At 39.4% G+C, this 21141-nt stretch overlaps 3 protein-coding genes across 3 annotated transcripts; 2 read left to right on the top strand and 1 right to left on the bottom strand.

Annotated features, from left to right (window-relative positions):
* The first annotated feature begins 2187 nt into the window (after window positions 1–2187).
* On the top strand, window positions 2188–3782 carry LOC116255541 (photosystem II reaction center W protein, chloroplastic). Its single transcript, XM_031631403.2, has 2 exons — window positions 2188–2390; window positions 3327–3782. The coding sequence occupies exons 1-2, from the start codon at window positions 2285–2287 to the stop codon at window positions 3632–3634; spliced, it is 414 nt and encodes a 137-aa protein (XP_031487263.1). The 5' UTR covers window positions 2188–2284; the 3' UTR covers window positions 3635–3782.
* Window positions 3783–7231: 3449 nt separating this feature from the next.
* On the top strand, window positions 7232–12134 carry LOC116255706 (protein transport protein SEC23). The gene is made up of 2 exons (XM_031631621.2): window positions 7232–8200; window positions 10272–12134. Exons 1-2 carry the CDS (start codon window positions 7541–7543, stop codon window positions 11937–11939), a joined length of 2328 nt encoding a protein of 775 aa, XP_031487481.1. The 5' UTR covers window positions 7232–7540; the 3' UTR covers window positions 11940–12134.
* A 128-nt stretch (window positions 12135–12262) lies between these two features.
* LOC116255707 (glutathione reductase, chloroplastic) lies at window positions 12263–19928 on the bottom strand. Its single transcript, XM_031631622.2, has 11 exons — window positions 19438–19928; window positions 18191–18416; window positions 17811–18089; window positions 17545–17721; window positions 17385–17438; window positions 17144–17292; window positions 15065–15128; window positions 14815–14985; window positions 14591–14731; window positions 14328–14408; window positions 12263–12517 (listed from the first exon to the last, which is right to left on the bottom strand). Exons 1-10 carry the CDS (start codon window positions 19824–19826, stop codon window positions 14367–14369), a joined length of 1692 nt encoding a protein of 563 aa, XP_031487482.1. The 5' UTR covers window positions 19827–19928; the 3' UTR covers window positions 12263–12517; window positions 14328–14366.
* Window positions 19929–21141: the final 1213 nt, after the last annotated feature.

The following is a 21141-nucleotide window of genomic DNA, read 5'->3' as shown; positions in this document are numbered from 1 at the left end:
TTTTTAGAACAGTTGCATGTGTCCCTTGGTACAGGCTCCATGACTTGGCCGAGCAGATTGGTTCTTACTTGGAGTGACAAATTAGGTACAGTATGACTTCAATGCTTAGTAGCTGTCTGTTTTCATGAGAGGTCACTACCATGCAAGTTGAGACATATTGGGACAACACCTCGAGACACCAAAAGCAGTCTTGAACCTCAGGGGATAGGAGGAAGTGGGGAGGGATCAGCCTTCACTCATGAAGTGGGATATCTTCCCACTCATCCAAGATTAATATTAATATTGTACGACATGCAAAAAAAATCAAGAAAAAGTTATAAATTGCTTTGTATAGCAGAAACATTTACCACATATTTTTATTTGTTTAAAAATTTTCAAGTGAAAAAAATTCTAGGAGGAGATAGTATCTTTGAAATCTTCAATGTTCCTTAGCTGTTCTGATCAAATTTAATTGTGTGGGTGTGAAGTAATGGCTTTATAGAATCTTGCAAATCAATTGCCTTGAGAAGCAAAAGTTTTGCAGCTCGAACAACATATTTGTTTGCATTAGGGGAAAAAATAACGACATAAGAGTGTTTGGAGGTGATTCCAACACAACACACTCGAACAACGAGTAACAGTAAGTCAATAAGGATACTACAAGATCTCAACCTTCCTCTCAATGCCTGTAGTTTGTTTGCAATGCACAAGGGCTCGCTAGAAGAGTTGCCCAACAAAGTGTTGTTGATTTTTATTAGAATAGAAAGACTTGATATTTTTCTTCTTAAACGCTCAACTTGTGGCTGAGAAAATGTATCTTTATAGTTTATAGAAGAGATTCATAACGTAGTGTTCATTTCTAAATTTTCTTTTACCGATGGAATTGCTCGTATAATTTGTGCTTGGGATCCACCAAAAATTAAGTATGTGGAATCTAACTTGTCATTCAGCTTGGATTAAAGTTTCGTTCAGGTTGCAGGAAACTGGAGAATCTTTCACTATTTTTTGGGATCTATCTCGGTACTGATCTACCCACTCAACTAGTGAAATTGAAAATTTTAGCTCAATTGGTGGTCGCAGAAGTGCTGTCTTGCACAGTTATTGGAGACTTTAACTTCATTCGACATGCAGGTGAAAAAATAGGTAGGCTACCTCTGTTTCTATCTTTATTTGCACACTATATGTAAACCTGGTCCAACAACAGTAGTGAGGAAGCTGAAGCTATATGTAAATGTGATTGTACTTTTGTTAAATCTTAGATGGATTGAGATTTTTGTTAACATGAGTCCCTCTTATAATTGAGTAATGTGTTATTTATGATCAGAACCTCGTTATATGTAAACATGATATCTTGTTGTCTTCGAGGAGGTTGGCACACTCGCTTGGGATGGGGGCTGGTAGGCGGTAAGTCTTTGTTTCGAGTGTCAAGGGCATCAACTTCTTGTATTATAAAAATGAGATTTCCGATATATAAGTTAAAGCGCAGAGGGGACAAAATCCAAAGGCACCAAAAACAGGTCGTGTACCTTAAAGGAATAATAGGTTGGGTGAGAGTTTTGGCTCTCTTTCAAGTAGCAGTTTTCTCTACTTACTCAAAAATGAGATATATATTGTCATACTTTTTAAAGACAACCTATAGAATTAAAACAGAATGAGATATATATTGTCACACTTTCGGTACTGTTGCTTCTTTGGTAAATGAAATTGGAAAAACCATGTGAAAATATTGGCAAAGAAGATCTCATACTTTACAAAAAATGAACATTTACTTCACGAATATTGCTTAAGGTTGGGCACCAGGGCAGACCTCCGGCGGGTACCCGATACCCAGCATGACTCTTAAGCCCGAGCCCAGAAAAAAGGACACTAAACCTAATAAATTTTTTTATATTAATTTATATATATATATTATTTTATTATAATTAATTATATTTATATATTATTTTATGGTCTAGTCGAGCCAACTCTTATGGAGCAAGCTTAATATTGCCTTTGCCTTTGATCAAAGATGAGACTTCCTCGGCCTTTTTAGAGGTCAGTCCTTTCTTTCAATGTCAGGGGCAATTCGTGGAATTTATCCATAAACTCGAAAAATGACACGTGGACCACGGCTATTGGAGGAAACAAGATGAGAAATATAGGGCGTATCCAGATATCAAGTTCGTGTGGTGGGACGGCCACAAGCCCGTGGCGTGATATCGAAAAGAAAACAATAATAAGAATTTTGTGAAGAAAAACTGAGAACTCAAAACCACAGAGAACCCAATCTAGTGCCGCACACAGCCTTCCTTCTTCCTCTCTTGCCATGGCTTCCATTACTGCAAGCACTGCTGCTTCATCCTTTGCTCGTGCCAGCTGCCTCGTGCCAAGAAGCCATGTCGGGGTGGCGGTGCCCTCATCCCCTGTTCTAGGTAAAGAAAATGATGAAACCTTCTTTCTTTTCTTCTCTGTTTTGAAATTTTATAAAGGTTGTTCTCTGTATTAGAGCTTATTCATGTATTCATGTGAGCACCAGTTGAGCAGTCGCTTTGAAGGATCTGTCAATGGTAGAGGTGTTCCTTTTTATGGTTTCATGGGGATTCCCACTTGTGCTTTCCCCTTGTCAAAATCCTCATTGGTACCTCACCTGTGATCATAGTAGTAGAAACTTTCAATCATGGAAGTAGAATCTCTCAGTCATGCTGATAATTGGAGTTGCTATTGTTTGGGTTCGCATAGTGTACACCTGTTTTGAGATTAAAATACTTTTGTCTTCATACTCAGGCAACAAACAACACTTATTTTCACAGTTTGGTATAATCTGCAATCTGTTTATTGAACAAACTGGGTTGCAGATGCATATTAAACTTTTTGATAGAAAAAATTTTGGTATTTTTAAAGCGTGAGCGGATTACCCATGGTTCGTAATCATATACAGTGAGATTTCTCACTGTGGCACCACCCGATATTTTAGGTGAAATGAAAAAATATTATTTTTTCCTTTCCTAGTTCATGAAAACTAAAATTTTCTCTGCAAAAATCAGGTGAAACGTAGCAAGTCAGACCTTGGCTTTTATCTAACATTTGATGAAAAAAAAAAAAACATCCCATTTATCATTCAACGGGGGGGAGAGAGAGAGAAAGAGAGTCATAATAGAACTTCTGTGGGACATTGGTAGTAAAAGGTGTGTCAATTTACGTATGATCTCTAATTCTCCTGCTGCAAATTGAGTTCGACATGGGTGTCGAAAAGGACCTCAAAAATTTTATTCAAGCAAGGATCCTGAATTGCTGTGTGTGGGTGTATATGTGTCTGTATGAACTGTTTCTGATACAAATTATGTTGGTTTAATTTCTACATATATCAGGTTTGCCAGCAATGGCAAGGAAGGGCAGGGTGCACTGCTCGATGGAGGAGAAGCCTGCCGCAGGCAATGGCATGGGCGTGGGCATGGGAGCATCTCTCATGGCTGCCGCCTATGCGGCCACCGTCTCGAGCCCCGCACTGGCACTCGTTGATGAGAGGATGAGCACAGAGGGCACCGGCCTCAGCCTCGGCATCAGCAACAACCTCCTTGCCTGGATCCTGTTGGGTGTGTTCGGCCTCATTTGGGCTCTCTACTTCACCTACACCTCCACCCTTGAGGAGGATGAAGAGTCTGGACTCTCTCTCTGAAACTACCGCCTGCTGCCATCTCCAGCTAGAAAGTAAATATCTGTAACTGTGCAGGAAGGGATTTGGAACTCTTTTGTATGGTGCTGCAATCTCAGAACCTTCATGTGTAGAGTCTTTGGATTGTCAGTGTTTGGATCTCTATTCTCTATTTCTCATTTCGTTATAGGGGAAGTTTGATCGCTTGAATTTGAGATCCTTAGAATTTGAGAACCGTAGATTTAAGATCAGATCCTCCCTCCACGATTTTTTCTCAATGCATATAAGTAAAATAAGAATTTAAAGTGTAGATCTTAAGTCCAATATAAGATCCTTAATTTGATGAACAGTGAATTTTGTATGGGTCTTTCGCTATATTAGCAAAAACATCCCCACATCAGATCTATGAATTTTGGATCCTGAGCAATCAAATGCCCTTTAGTTTCTCTCAAGAAAGAAGAAACAACTCTACCAATGGGAGGCCCTCATGGCGATGGATCTCTCTTTTCTCTACGGATAAACAAAGTTGGTTCATTAATTGTCCTCCTTTTTTCTAGTGTAGCAACTAGGGGTAAACACGAGTTCAATCAGCTCGAGCTCGGCTGACTCGGCTCAAGCTTGAGAATAGCTCGATGGAAGCAGCTCGAGCTCGACTCAGTAGTTACGTGTTGAACTCAAGCTCGACTCGATTAAAGCTCGACAAACTCGTTTGAATAGAATTGATATTCGTCGTTACATTTTGAGCTTGAGCTTGACTCAATTAAGGCACGACAAAATCGTTTGAATAGAATTGATATTCATCATTACGCGTTGAGCTCGAGCTCGACTCGATTAAGGCTCGACAAACTCGTAAACGCATTTGAATATATCGGCTTGATTAAGGCTCGACAAACTCGTAAACTCGCTTGAATATATCGACTTGATTAAGGCTCTACAAACTCTATTGAGGCTCTAGCTTGACTCGGCAGTTACGTGTTGAGCTCGAACTCAACTCAATTATTTAAATGAGTCGACTTATGAACTCGAACTCGACTCGTTAAGCAAATGACTCAGCTCGAACTCATTCACAAGCCGACCTTTAACTAGTTGAGTGCGAGTTGCTCGACTCGTTGTTCACCCCTACTAGCAACAGAAGGAAGTTGCACTTGTCTCTATGTTCTACCACGAGCACTATGCTGGCTATTTGGGATATAAAATGACTAAAATTTTCCTTCAATAGAAAGAGTTAACCCTTCAAAAGACAAAATGAAAAGTAGTGGCAAACTCATAACTCAAACTCAGGGTCATTGGGTCAGCGAGTTGACTCATCGACTCTGTCGAGTATTCAAATAACCATAATGTATATTCACTGCAGTAGAACCAGGCAATTTTGGGTGAGTTAGGGGAGAGACCAACCAAGTGGGGCTGAGTCAGGGGTGAGTTAGCCCAAACCTTGATTTGTGGCCTGATTTGTAGGTGATCTGAACTGACTGGGGCTATTCTCAAGTCAGCCGGGTGAGTTTGCCCACTATGGTTTCCTCTCAAAAAAAATGAAAAGGTAAGGCTGTTTTCTGTGTTAGGCAGCCAACATGGGAACATGTATTCTACCTTCTTAAGAGAACCAACTACATTCATCAAAAAATTTGTAGAGTCCAAATTAGAATGTCTGAAATTTTAAGAATAAAATTTTATTTTTCAGAATCCAGTTTATTTATTTATTTTAACTCTTGCATGTAAGAAATTATGTTCATAACACCTACTGGAAAAATCAGCACCAATCTACCTGCTACCTATAACTTTGCTTTAGTTCAACACTAAGGTCATAACATGGAACTGAGGGCTTCCTCAAAGATGTGGATATCCAACATCTTTTTCCTAGCCAGGCAAGCAGCTAGGAGAAGGAAGACATCTTGTGTTTTCCTTAAATTAGACATATATATATTACTCAAATACTGTTTTTGGTTTCACTTTTCTATGTTGTGTGTGTGTGTTTGTGCTGTGCTGCTTGATTATCATGCCCCTAGTTCCGAGTGAGCAAGAGGGTTATTCCACCACCTAGGCGAGAGCCGAAGCCCCTTCATTCTTCTTGTTTCCATGGTTCAAAGCTACAAAAATACCAAGCGGTGAGATCATCACATACTTCGACTTGTTTGTAGGACCCAACATTCTTACGATATATGGAGCATAACTAGGTTTTGAACTGGAGACATGCCTTCAACATGCTCCCAAACCTGTCCCTTTGGGTATTGCTCCTTGGGGCAGTATATTGTCCCTACTTACCTCTTATGGACATAAGAGGTTTTTTTCACATACATTCTGGGCCTCATAAGTTACAACAATTGAAAAGTAAACTTTGATATAATTGATACAGTTTTGCAGACCTAAGAATTGTTCAACAGTATAATTAACACTAATATGGTAATGAAAATCATGAATTTAGCTATAATGACTTCCATTTCATGAATTTATTTTTTTTATTTTTGGTAGCTCAGCATTTGCAATATGATCCTTGTAGTCCTCAAGCAATCCAATCAAAGTGTTGCATCAAGTTCCTTCCCTTTGGAGGACCCAGTCTTTGGTAAGTAAGGCCACACGTCCAACTCACCTTGAAAAGAGAAAAGCCTCAAGAAGGGCTTGGGTACTTACATGTAGGGCCTCTTAGGAAAGAAAAAAGGGAGAAATATAATAGGTAAAAGGGAAGCGGATGGCTTCATAAGGCTCATTTGATAATTTTTGAAGCAGGTTCATAAAACAGTAATATATGTTATTGTTGCCAACGAAGCCATTAAGTGTTTTTAGTTACTTTTGACAAAAAAGAGAGAGAGTGAAAGAGAGGAGGAAGTGATGCCTCCTTCATCGTTGCTGCCACAAGAATGTGAGAAAGTTGGGGAGAAATAGAGACACAGAGAGAGAGAGAGAGAGAGAGGTTTACTTGGGATAATCATCAATCCTTTTTTTATCTAAACTTGTCCAAGATTGTCATATTTAATTAATAATATATATGCATATATAACCTTTCAATTATGTTTAGTTAATTACATCTGTTTACTAACTTTATGTAGCAAGGATCGGCCCCGACATGGTTTTTTTCTAACATCTTAAGCAATTTTTTTCATGAATAGAGACTTGTTATAGTTTAGCAATTTAAACTTCATCATGTATTTATGGTAAGTAAACTTATTAACATGCTCAATAAATTATATTAATGCATATCCACTATTAAGTCAGTAAGATGCTCAGATGCAGAAAAAACAAAAGCTTAGATGAAGCTATCAGAAACAGTGTGCTTCTACATCACGAAATCATGAACATGGAAAAAGAAAGGTCTTGATGTTGGGGTAGGGTCGAGAAGGCGATATCTTTAAAATACTAAATATGTTTTACCTAAAATTACATATAAAGTAACTGCTTTTTATTTTTTAAGTTAACAGAGAGACACCAGTGAAGATACCATTTGATATATTTTGACGGAAGATACCATTTGATATATAAAGCTCACAGGAAGGCTGGTGTCTTTTTCTTTAAGAAAAAAAAAAGGAAAAACTAGTCCTCTGCAACTTTCCTTTGTCCCAATGTATTTTTTATATTTTTTTAAGTACTAAGAAAATAAAATTTTAAATTAAAAAAAACAAACTGGTAAGGTCATTCTTGCAAGGCTTCTTCCTTCCCACTCCCCCTCCAAGGAAGAGGCATGAGGCATGATTTTGCTGTCATTTCATACCATGAGAAGGCCTCCGTCCCCGCCGGATTCCTTCCTTCATGCTTTCACTCTCTCTTTCTTTCTCTCCCATTTCCTCACTCCCCCTCTGTCTTCCTCTACCCACATCCCAAAATCGACTTCCCAACCATCTCCCTCCTTTCATCATCAGCTTCTTCTTCTTCAACGATTTGAGATGCCCATATCGAGATTGATCTAGGATCAGAGATAATTGTTCTCTGTGATCCTTTACGATGGATTTTGTCGAGCTCGAGGCTGTTGAGGGCTTGCGATGGTCGTGGAACTCGTGGCCGAAGACGAAGGGGGAGGCCGCCTCTCTGGTTATCCCTCTGAGCATCATGCACACGCCGTTGATGGAGATAGCCGATCTACCCGTCCTCTCCTACGAGCCATTGATCTGCAAGGGATGCAGTGCAGTGCTAAACCCTTATGCCCGGGTGGATTACCAGACCCGGCTCTGGGTTTGCCCCTTCTGCTATCTGAAGAACCCTTTTCCCGGTTCTTACGCCGGCATCAGTGAAAACAATCTGCCGGCAGAGCTCTTTCCGACGTACAGCACAGTCGAGTATCGGCTCAATCGAGCGAGACCCAATTGGAGAAGTGGGCACTTTCCATCACCTTCGTCTTCGTTGTCCTCCTCGCTGTACGCTGGCGGCGAGGCGGGTTCTAGAGGCGCAGGCCCGACGTTCGTCTTTGTTTTGGATACGGCGATGGCGGAGGATGAGTTTCAGGTGTTGAAGAAGGAGATATTGCATGTAGTCGCACAGTTGCCGGATAGTTGTTTGGTAGGGTTGGTTACTTTCTCGTCGATGGTGCATGTTCATGATGTCAGTGATGCCGATTGCTCGAGGGCGGTTGTGTTCCACGGCGAGCGGGACTTGTCTCCACATCAAGTAAGCTTTTTGGTTTTCTGAATCAATTGGTGTTCTTTGAGTTCTAGAGATTTAGTGTGCTTTTATCTTCGTCTGAATCTACGAAAGATCAGGGAGTTAAATGTACTCGGTATTTGGAAATGGAGAGAACCAGGAAGCTTTTCTAGTTGATGTGTTTAAATATTGGTCTAAATGCTACCAATTGTCTCTTGAGAACGTGATATCTTGATGAATAATAGAAGTTTAGTTTGTTCCTCTAGATTTAAGGCTATCTTGATCAGTACTTTGGGAATTTGTGATCTGTGAAGTTGGTGATCCGCTCCACTGGTGGATGAGGTACTTAAATCAGTTAAATGTTGCTTAGTTTTGGTAAATTACCGAAGTTTTCTGTTGTCTAAAAAATGTAGGCTTGTGGAAGGAAAGAGAGGAAAGATGAAGCACTTTAGTACAGAACCCTCTGGGTACAGAAACGGTACTCTTTCTGGGAGGGGAAGCTTTTCTAGAGGTGGTAAAGATTTTTAATGTGTCTTGTATATTTATCTGGTGAACTTCCCACAATAGATAAGAAAAAAGACACTAACAAATATCTATATGAACTGGTTGCTGACTCGCTCAAAATCCTATTAAGACAATTTTGACTGATTTTTCTTGGAGCTAATGACCTCAGTCACTTTTATACACTCATGACTCGCCTCACAATTACATTGATTGATTAAAGAGTTGAGAGTCTTGAGACTATTTTCACCGTTGGAATCCAAATCTCCAATACGGTTTGCCTGAAGTTCCATAGACCATTCCACCTTCAATGTTACCTTCTATGCAATTAGAACGTGGGCAGACTTAGTATGACATAGTAGCTCTAGGTGGGAGCTGAGGAAAACCTGCGAGTCCATGGCAACCCTTCTTCTGGTTATCTCTTATGTAACAGGCGTACATGAAGACTGTGATTACCAATTATAGTCAATCTGCTCAGACAGTTTCGTGCATAAAATAATTGTGGTGCTTTATTAGTAGGCACCTTTAGGTTCTTTTAACCCTGTGGAGAAGCCTCGGGATGAAAGGGAAGAAGGGCTGTCACTCTTGAACTTGCGGAATGTCCTGCTTTCCATGAAGATAACGAGGATCTGCGAATGGATTTCCATGAAAAGCAAATCGGATGCACACAGGACTGACTTACCTTCTGTCGCTATATTTTTGCCCTGTTTCACAGGGTTGTGATCTGGGTTCTGTTAGGACAACTAGCTTCAGTATTCGATATCTATACATGTGCTAAAGGAAAAAGGTCTCTTATTTGTCAAAGAAGATTTCTTTAACATTTTACATTTTTAGCAGGTTTTGCCTTAGATGCATGTGCAAAAAATTCAAGGCACTTGTAGAGTTATCATGTAATCACCTGTTCCACCTAAATGACACGAGTCGTGGAAGTTGTTGGCACATTGATATATACTAAGACAAGCAGACTAACTCAATTTGGATTGACGGAACTGATATGTGCACTTGACAACTAGCGTTAGAAGGGGATTTGACTTCTAGTAAGGTGCTAGATGTGGCCTATCTAATATTCTCTTTAGAAGAAACAACTTCCTTGAGGTTCAGACGCTCATTTCCTATTTTATTAGACTAGATGAAGGGTTCCACGATGGTGAGCGTTTTGTGGCTGAATTGTTTTTTCCTAGGTTTGAAAGCCTGTAATTTTTCACTTCTATGAATCATTTATATACTTTGATGTAATAGTATAGGTACAATCATCCAAATTCTTTGTTTCATAGGTGTTCCATACGTCCTGCTTGAATATTTGCCATCATCTAATTTTGTCCAGTACGTCAATCTCCTAGATGTGAAATTAAGTGACATTAGATGTTTTTGGTATTTTTACTTTGCTATATAAAAAGAGAGAGAGAGAGAGAGAAAGATTATCTTGTTTAAGCCCCATATGTGGACCAGTACTGCTACAACAATAGGCTTGACATCTGTGGTAAAAAATTAGGCTGACTGAGATGGTCAAGAATATAAAATTCAGTTTTTTTTTTTAATTATCTCTTAATGAAATTTTGAAATTGAAAATAACCTATCAACCTTGTGCTATTCACAGATTCAGCAGTTTCTAGGTACGCCTCATTTGCAGCATCGAAAATTCAGTAATAAGGCATCTTCCCAGACATTCAATTTTCTTTTGCCTATTTCTGAGTGCGAGTTCAGTTTCACTGCAGCAGTTGAAGAACTCACTCCAGCGCCTCCACCTGCTCCTGGGTATCGATCCGGGAGATCAACTGGTGTAGCTATATCTGTTGCGACGGGACTTATTGAAGCAAGTTCACCAAGTGCCGGTTCAAGGATAATGGTTTTCCTATCTGGTCCTACAACTCTTGGTCCTGGTATGGTTGTGGGTGCAAATCTTGGTCAGAGTATCCGCACCCATCGCGACCTACTCAAGGATCGTGCCCCCCATTACAAGAAGTCCTGTGACTTCTATAGACGGTTGGCACAGAGGCTGTGTGATGCATCTATAGTACTGGATGCTTTTGCATGCTCACTTGATCAGGTTGGTACTGCAGAACTCCGATCAGCTGTTGAGAGTTCAGGAGGCTGGATGGTTCTTGCTGAAGCCTTTGCCTCTGATCAGTTCAAGAAATGTTTGCAGCACATCTTTCAGCAGGATGACCATGGCCACTTGAAAATGAACTTTGACGCAACCATCGACATAGTGGCAACGAAGGAGGTGAAAATTTGTGGAGCCCTTGGTCCTTGTGTATCACTTTTGAAGAAGAACAGCTCTGTGAGTGACATGGAGGTCGGATTTGGAGGCTCCAGCTCATGGAAGTTGGGTACTCTTACCAGCAAGACATGCCTTGCATTCTTTTTTGAAGTGGAAGGCGAACAAAAATCTCAGGCGGGACCCGTGTTTTTTATTCAGTTCATAACTCGCTATCGGCATGGTGATGGGATTATTCGACTTCGGGTGACTACAGCTGCCAGAAGATGGGCCGAGAGTTCTCGTTCTCCAGAGATAGCAGGCAGTTTTGATCAGGAAGCAGCAGCTGCTGTTATGGCAAGACTTGCTGTTGACAAGATTGAGAGAGGAGATCATACTGATGAGGTAATTAGATGGCTTGACCGGATGCTCGTCCGCTTCGCGGCTAAGTATGGCGACTACGTGAAGGAAGATCCTACTTCATTCCGGCTTTCATCAAACTTCTCGCTTTACCCACAGTTCATGTACTATTTTCGGCGATCGCAGTTCATAGACGTCTTCAACAGTAGCCCTGATGAGACTGCATTTTTCCGGTTGATGCTGAATAGAGAAGGAGTGGTTGGATCACTGATCATGATCCAGCCAACACTCTTCCGGTATTCATTTGATGGCCCTCCGGTGCCAGTTCTTTTGGACGTCAGCTCGATCTCATCAGACAGCATCCTGCTGTTTGATTCGTTCTTTTACGTGGTGATCCATTATGGTTCTCAGATTGCTCAATGGCGGAAACTTGGGTACCATAAGGATCCAAACCACGAGAATTTGAAGAAACTATTGGAAGCACCAGTGCAGGATGCAGAGGCACTGTTGAATGATCGGATTCCGGTACCGAAACTTATAAATTGTGACCAGCATGGCAGCCAGGCCCGGTTTCTTCTTGCCAAGCTGAATCCATCAGTGACCCATGATACATTGCACGCCAGTAATACATCTGAGGTTATACTTACGGATGATGTGAGTCTTCAAGTTTTTATAGATCATTTGCAGAAGTTAGCAGTTGGGTTTTGATAAAAGGTCCTGTAAAGGAGTGTAGATTGAGGGTTTTTCATTTTTGTGGTTAGTTTTACCCAGTACACAAAGGGCTCGCCAGGAGCTGAAATCAAGTTATGAATACACAGCAGGATACTTGGGAGTCGAAGCAATGTACATTATCTATATTTCCAAATTTTCCGTTAATGTTTTCAAACACGAATTCTTTTCTGTCAAAAGAATTAATGACAAAAGAACAGTGGTTCACTGCAAGTGTTCAACTATGATTCTTTAATTTGCTGTTCAGTGCGCTGAAAAGTTGATGTTCCCACTGGCCTGATGACAGCACGTTAGTGCCAGAATAAAACCAAAATCAGGTAGAGCTTATTTATCAGATGGTAGTTATACATTAAGAGAATCTATTGAAAGGCACACAATAAAAGGTAACGAAAAGCGTAAATGTAAGATGGAACTCCCTATACTTAATGATATATCTGGAGGATGTTTGATTCAAATCTTTATTCATGGCTTCTTGCAGCAGTATATCACCTTCCAGGGACGAAGCATTGATGAGAAAAACCTGAGAGAGCCTACAGAGTATACACATCTTCATGTACCTGCAAAAACAGCAAGCAGAGGTGCAAAATAAGAAAGGGGGCAAGGAATTCAGAAATGGACAATACTGTCGAGCTACGACAGATATATAATTAACATAGGAAATGATTTCATCTATCAATAAACAAAGAGCAGCAACATGAAAATCAGGGCCTTTGGGATTTAGATGTGACATGACATAGAAGGAACACTGCAGATCCTGCACACAATTAGAAACTTATAGACCTACTTCAAGATGTCAAACATAACGGAGTTTAAGGGTCCACCTTGCAGAAACCACTTCAGGATCTAGGTTGCTAAGGCGTTACCTAGGCATGGACTAGGCGTCAGTCCACACCCGTCGCCTAAGTCCATCGCTTAGGCGATGGGTGTCGTGGCACCTACGCTGGCACCTAGGCTGGACTAGGCGCCAGCACGCCTAGTCCATGGGAAGGTATGTACCAGATTTTATTGTACATACTGTGTCATATTATATGTACAATCTGTCATAATGTATATTGTATGTGCAATTTGAAATAATGTATACTGCTTATTGTATATTAAATTATTGATGTGTTATACATGTATATTAGTACAATCCGAAGCACTTTTAAAGTGGTTCCATCTGCAGTTGAATCTGTTATAATGTATATTATATGTACTGATTTGTACAATCTGTTATAATGTATATTATATGTAATAAACTTATATGTACAATCTGTTGCAATGTATATTATATGTACTGATTTGATGCAATTTTTGTTTGAGATGATTCAAATGAAATAGTCTATAAGGTTCTATATAAAATGGATTTCAATTCGTAACAGGATATATAGTTATTTACACCAGAATTAGATTTTCTATTGCAGTACTTTATCTAGAGAACCTGTTGTTTTAGAGTCAGAATGTAAGCCAGACCAGAAGAGTTTTTCATGTTTTACTTTTTTGCCGAAAGTGTGTCTGTGTTGCTGGTGATTGGCACACCTGGAATAGAAGCTTACAGTTCAGTCAGTAAGTACATAGTTTTACCATGGAATAGCTAACATAACTAAAAATAAATAAAAAAAAAATCAGTTGCGTTTTTGCCTAGGCACGCATTGGCCCCTTGACAACATAATTCAGGATACAGAAAACAAATTAGAGAATAATGAGCTGAGACCAAGAACGGACAATTTTCTTCAAAATGTTGAGCATGGAACGTAGATAATGTATAGTCTAACGATATCTAAGAAATATCCACTTGCTCACTCTTTTGTGATGTTGAAAAGGACTCCATTAAAAGGGGTCACAAAGGGTACAGACATCATGATCTTCCTCAAAGAGGAGAAACATCTCAACTTAACTGAATGACTGCAAAAGCTTCCTAGGTGGGACTGTTGATGTTTGCTAGAGCATTTAGCTTCTTTCTTTACCAGGTCCCAAGTAAAAGGAATTGGACAAATTAGTTAACACAAAATGGTTACTATTTCAGGCAATAGAAATGATTGTGTAAAACAACTGCTTCAGCAAACCAGTGTTATGCTGCAACTTTGCAAACTTAAGAAAAAATGTTGCAGTTTGGAGCAAGAAATTAATGGGATAACCTGACTTTCTGCTTACATTTTATGTTGATGTTTGCTAGAGCATTTAGCTTCTTTCTTTACCAGGTCCCAAGTAAAAGGAATTGGACAAATTAGTTAACACAAAATGGTTACTATTTCAGGCAATAGAAATGATTGTGTAAAACAACTGCTTCAGCAAACCAGTGCCATGCTGCAACTTTGCAAACTTAAGAAAGAATTTTCCAGTTTGAAAGAGCAAGAAATTAATGGAATAGCCTGACTTTATGCTTACTTTTTACTTTTGCTGACGGATGGATTCCAGCTTCAACGTTCAAGGTGCTGCAGTAGCTTTTAACGTATCATCAGCAGCCCTCTGTAGAACATAGCCAGATAAAATTCTAAAAGGAATGCTTAAGGAGCAAGAAAACAATAGTACACTATACACATATAAAATTCCAGAAAGAGAAGCTGATCATGCAGTAATTCAGTGATCAACATTCATTGAAAAACAATTTGGAATTCTCATGCTCAGTAGCAGACTACTTTCTTACAGACCTCAGGTGTAGGAGCTACCCTTCTAATTTTCCGAGTTGGACTCCTCATTGTAACAAGCTCTTCTGCTGCTGTAGGGTGAATACCAACAGTGGCATCAAAATCTGCCTTTGTTAGACCCGCTTTAACAGCAACAGCAACTCCCTGAAAACCATAAGTAAAAGATGATTCAAAGAAATTTTAAATAAAGAAACCAAACTCACGGAGATGCAAATAAAACAGCAGACCTGTAAGATCTCTGGAGAATCCTCTCCACACATATGCACCCCCACTACTTTGTTTGTTTTCACATCAACAAGAATTTTCATGAGAACTCGATCAGGAAGACCAGAAAGAGTGGCTTTCAAAGGCTTGAAATTGGCTGTGTATACATCAACATCTCCATATTCTGTAATTGCCTGTAACAGCTGACTTGTTGAGGATGCACTGATAACATCTGTAGATTGTAATTAAAAAGGTCGATACTTTTTCATTTACCTGTTCTTCAGTAAGTCCAACTGCTCCAATAGGAGGTTGAGAAAACACAGCAGATGGTGCCGCTCTGTTTGATAAAATATAGAATAATCAGGCAATGAAAAAAAAGAGTGCCTCAAATTGAGATCAGCTGATACTGTTGCAAAATTCTGATTCAAGACCCGAAAAATCTGATCCTACATAAAAAGGAACGGACCTAGAGGCTCCAATTAGGCAGTTTTTTTTTCAAAAAAAAAAAGGAAAAAAGGGAACAAAGGCAAGAGTGACAAGAGAACAACTAATCACTTAGCATTGAAAGAACTGCAGCAAATATGGGGAGTAACACTTCTTAGCTAATAAATTTCACTTCAGCTTCTTCTATGCAAAAGTCCGATGGATAAAAGAACATGCTTAATTTGGTCGCATTACAGTTTTGACCTGTTTCATTGTCCTTCAAGTTGAAGGATCTAAAGGGTTCTAAAAAGCTGCATGAGTGAAGGTTCATCATGGAGGCTACCCATGTCTGCCTGGATGGTTGATGAATGATGACAACAATCAAGTATTTGCATTTAATACTCTTTTCCAATTGCTCATGAATGACCAAAACATCCCTGATGTTCAGTTGCATCATGGTCAATAGGGATTCAAAGCACTGTAAATGCTTAGTTGTCAAGGTGGCTAGGCGCTGCCTGGCACCTACCCTAAAAAGGTGTCCAAAAGTCGTTGCAATTTTGCTTAGTTACTTTTAATTCTAAAATGTCAGGTTTATGTTTTATGTGTTAAGTTAGCATGTTAGCAAGTTAGGATTAGTCAAAATCAACTTATAAAACAGCAAATAAAATGTTTAATGCATTGACAAATAGTGAAATGCCAGGCTATAGTTGGTTCTGGTCAAATACATTGACAAATAGCTTTAGGTTATTCAAGGTGTATTTGACAAATAGTGAAATGCCAGGCTATAGTTGGTTCTGGTCAAATTCAGGCTTTCAACAGTTTTCGGGGTATGGAGATTAGTTCCTCATAACAATTAACAATAGAGATAGGATTGCATTCAACGTATGGAGAGATAGAAGAAGAAATCAGTTACCAAAATTGATAGGATTGCATTCAAAGTATAGAGAGTTAGAAGAAGAAACCAGTTATCATAAAAGCTTTCACTGATGTAACAAGTTACAATATATACACAAACAAATATGGAACTCATAGATAAATACTGGTAGAACACACAGAAAAACACTTTGAACACTTTGAAACACATAATACACACAGTAAACACTTTGAAAACACACGGCAAACACTTTGAATAGAAAACACTTTGCCATGGACTAGGTGTGCTGGCACCTAGGCACCAACACCAAACCCCTCGCCTAGGTAATGGGCTGTGGACTCATGCCCAATCCACGGCGACACCTTAACAACTAGGTGTAAATGTGTACTAAATTATTGTGAATATATAGAAAATCCATCCCCAAAAATATCTTATACTGAACTGACAACCAAGTAGAATTTCAGAACCTAAGAAAGTACTCCGCAGTGTTTCAACAAAAACCAAAACGGGCAACTGAAGACCTTTTCCAAAGTATTCTCATGGGCAAGGGGTTTATCATGTTTAAATACCAGACTTCCAGGACTAGAAAATAAGAAAGGTGCTCCAAAAACCCAGTAACAGGCAAGTCCCTGGACTTGGTTTCGTGTGTGAATGAGCATACCTCTGCATTCATCCCTACGTGTGCACATGTATATACATGTACTAAGTGAAAGGACTTGATTTCCCAAAGGTCCTCAATGTTGATGTTAGAAATATAATTCCAAATTCCAATAAAAGCCCAAATTTTAGACAATTTATAGCTCGTGTCTACAGGACAGATTTCCAACAGGAGAAATTCATGATATGGTGTTCCAGATGAATTTTCTTGCCAAGGATCTGTGTGGACTTCTTAGTTGTTACACATCACAAACTGAAGCACAGACATATCTATGTTATTCTCCAACATTATTCTTCATAATTTCCTTTTCATGGAAAAGGAATGTTCATTAAATGACCAACAAGCAGAAGAGTAACCATATATGACCAAATGTTTCTCTATATGTTCAAGGATTTACCTGTAATCTGGTTTTGTTGGTTTGTTTCCAAATATAGTTTTCGCAAATGCACTGCCCTCCATCAGTGCAACTGGGGTTAAATTCATTCTATTAGTGACATCACCGACAGCCCAAATGGAATCAACTGATGTCCTAGAAAATTGATCAACCTGAGACAACAATAAGATGGTAAGGAACAAATGATATGCACACCACAACTTCAAACATAAAGGGAAAAAAAAAAGCAAGAAAAGAGTATAACCACTATTGCTCCATTGCTTGTCATTTTCACGCCAACTTCCTCCAGGCCCAAATTCTACAGTACAAAATATTTATATGTCATCAGCACAAACAGCCAACACAAAAAATAGGTCAAGTACGTGGTAGGAGTACAAGAAGGAAGGAATCTACTATGTTAATACCCTTGTATTTGGTCTTCTACCAGTGGCAAACATGATATGCGAGAAACCTTCATATGTGTGTTTGTTTGTTTTCAGTGTTAGTGAACCATCTGCAAGTTTTGTAATGGCTTGTGGGGACTCCTCAGCATGAAACTCAATTCCTCTTACAGACATCTGCTCTGCAACAAACTCTCTGATCTGTAGTAATCAAGATAAAGAAAGAATCATCACCCTTATTGCTGTAACTTCAAATTCAATTATGATCAGCAGATATGTCCCATACAGACCTCATCATCAAAGCCCCTTAGAACCTTTTTCTGCCGAATGAAAACATGGACTTCGCTTTTTAATCCATTGAAAATGCCAGCAAACTCCAAAGCAATATATCCACCACCTACTATTGCAATTTTTCCTGGTTTTGATGGCAAATCTAGAGCGGCATCAGAATCAATGGCATGCTCAATTCCAGGGATATCAGGCATAAAAGGTCGTCCACCAACTGAAATAAGTATATGCTTTGCAGTATATAATTTCCCATTCACATCAACCATATGTGGGCCTACGACCTGTTAATTCCATCAATCAGATACGTACAAAATGAACCTCCAACAAATAAAACATTAAAAATACAATTTAACCTGATGTAAGGAACTAGAACTGACCTAACCTTTCCTCGACCCTCAAAGAGTGCTACACCAGCATTTTTCAAAATATTCTTGTACACTCCTGTAAGTCGTTGTAGTTCAGCATTCTTGTTAGCTATCATGGTGCTCCAATCATGAACAGGATCAGACTCGTACTTCCATCCATAACCTCGGCTCTCTTCAAAATCATGAGCATACTTAGATGAATACACAAGAAGTTTCTTTGGGACACATCCGCGTAGCACACAACTGTCAATTAAAGGAGAGAGACAACTGTGAACTTGAATGTGAAAAAAAAAAAAGTATTGGAGAAAACAGAGCAAGCAAATATAAGATCATTAAATAGAAAGACCATTCACCAAGCTTTCCATTTCAAGATGGGATTGAGGTAATGTTGCAGAAAGAAGGCACAGGGAACCAGTTAAATTACCGAGAGAAATCATGGCTACCCCTCCTAAGAAAAACTACCAATTTATAGTGGGCAATAAGTCTCCTGATAGGTAAATGATGTTTAAAGGAATAAGTTCAGGTTATCTTCAAATACAGCAAAGCACCTACTATCTTGGATACGTAGAATATCAGCCATGCTCCTCTCAGGTCCATTCTCTGACACTCCCCAGTTATCAAAACAAGTGGTTTTACATGTACAGAAAGCCTATGAATATTGCAACATGTGGGAAGCAAGAAGGAACAGAACCGAGATGTTAAAGTATTAATTTTATGCGATCAATGAGGGGTTCACTACAGCTATCGGATCTAACCCTTATAGAAAGCATAATTCTTGGAAAGCCACAATCACCATAAAAATCCAACCATATTTCCTCCCAACTCACGTCCGTTAATACTTCAAAACTCGGCTTCGTATCCCATTCTAAAACATAATCTTCTTCTGTATGGGCCGCATCCACCTGAAACGCTAGATGTAGAAGGACTACTAAAGGTGCGTCAGTGGTGAGGAACCTAAGGGGCAACTATCGATCAGTTAAGCACTTCGCAGATAATGAATTCAACCTCAATCATATCATGCATTGGATGAACTAGAGCATCTTCTTGTTTCTCTAATCAAAATAAATAAAAGAAAAACGTTTACAAATTTCCACTGTTTCCCATAAAACAGTGTGTTCCGTCCAAAAGAAACCAAAAGAGAAAAAAAATAATGGCACTAAAAACCTACTCGAGATTATCCAAAGTTATCCTGTGGGGAGCCCTTAAAACAATAAGAGAACATCAGAAACGATAAATAATGAGGAAATAAGATAAGAAAACCCACGTTCCACCGACGCCCCCTTCGTTATCGGAGGATAAAGTCGAGAAAGGGAGCTCGCAGACGGCGACAGACACCCCATAGTTGGCGGCGGCGAAACGCGAAGCCCGTACGCCGCCGCTCCCGGCGCCGATGGTGAAGAGGTCAAAATCGTATTCGCCGTTGCTGGCTGCTGGGTCTGACCCATTGAGTGACGACTCCGCACGCGTTACCAAAGGGAGACAGCGATGGTGGTGGGAAGGAAGACTAACGCAAGGGAATCTGAGCTTGGTGGCGAAGCACCCGCTGAAGGGCCTGCTGCAGTGAGCCTGGGAAGGAAAGGTGACAGAGAGTTTGTTGTAGAGACCGTGGAGGAGGGAAGATGAAATGGGACCTCCTACTGACGAGCATGCCATCCTGTCTCTCTCTCGCTCTCTGGTGTCGGTCCTGTGTGGACGACGATAATGGCCTGCCCTCCGGACCTCCCCCTCTCTCTCAACCTGATAATGATGACGACGATGATACGGTCCAGAGTAGGGTCCAGAAAGTGGATGGCTGGAGTTCAGTCCAGATCCATCATCAAGTGTAGAGCGGCTGGGTCTACGTAACTTGACTCAAATTTATGAAAGACTCGTTTATAAACGAGTCCGGATTGAGTTCAAATACATGTTCCAAATGTTAAATGAGTTGATTTCTAGTTGTTGAAACTCAACTTAACTTGGCTTATAATAAATGTTGAATTACAAAAAAAAAATAGTTAAACGAGTAGTAATTAAATGAGTTAATCAAATAAAAACAGTTAACAAATTAAATGAGCTAAAAAATGAGACATGTTTGACATAAGCAAGTTAACCAAGTCTAATTTGATGTTATATCATCAAGTCGAGCTCAACTCGAGTTTAAGCGTAAGTTTTTTTAGTCAAATCAAACTCAAACTCAAACTAACTCAACTTGAGCTCGACTCGGCTGCTCTGCAACCCTAACTGAGTCTAACTAGATGAAGCCATCGTATGGGGTTCGGATCCGGATATTGTTTCAGGTAAGAATAACCCATAGAAAATAATTGCCCTTATGCTATACTCTTGTTCGCATTTGGATATCCAATTATTTAATGAACAGAAAGTTAGGCCAATTAATTGCAATGAAGGACAACTTGGGACTCCTTTCCAAAGCTAAAGCTTTATGTTGGTTCAAATAAGGGAAAGTGATCATCCACTATGTTGTCATGAATGGTCGATAAGAACTTTGGACTCTAAACGGCTCTCACTCAAGTTGTATGATATTTTCTCTATTTGCTTTTATAAACACACCAATATATATATATATATATATATGATATATGATTGAACACACAAACTAACATGAAAATAAATAAATTTTGTAGAATTGAATTGGGCAACAGACCACACAGTTGCATATGCTTTCAAGCAAAGCTGACGGATTGGCAAGTGGAATGCGGTGGTGAAGGCAACGATAGGAGGACTTTATAAATGGGTTCTATGGTGGGCTCATATTCTATTCTACCATGTTTGTCTTGAAGCTTTGAATATTCTTGACTTGTTGAATGAAAAAATGAGTGATGGCTTGCGATTTACTATTTCATCTTTTCTTGGATGGTGTGAACGAGGAATTCTTTTTCAGTTGCACTTTTTTTTATAAAAAAATTGATATTCTTTTTTCATATACTTTCTATAGTCACATTCTCAATTCAATTCTTGAAGAGTGCTATCA

This window comes from Nymphaea colorata, chromosome 6, assembly GCF_008831285.2.
Source record: "Nymphaea colorata isolate Beijing-Zhang1983 chromosome 6, ASM883128v2, whole genome shotgun sequence".
NCBI classification, from domain to species: Eukaryota; Viridiplantae; Streptophyta; class Magnoliopsida; order Nymphaeales; family Nymphaeaceae; genus Nymphaea; species Nymphaea colorata.
This window is presented reverse-complemented; position numbering and strand designations above follow the sequence as displayed.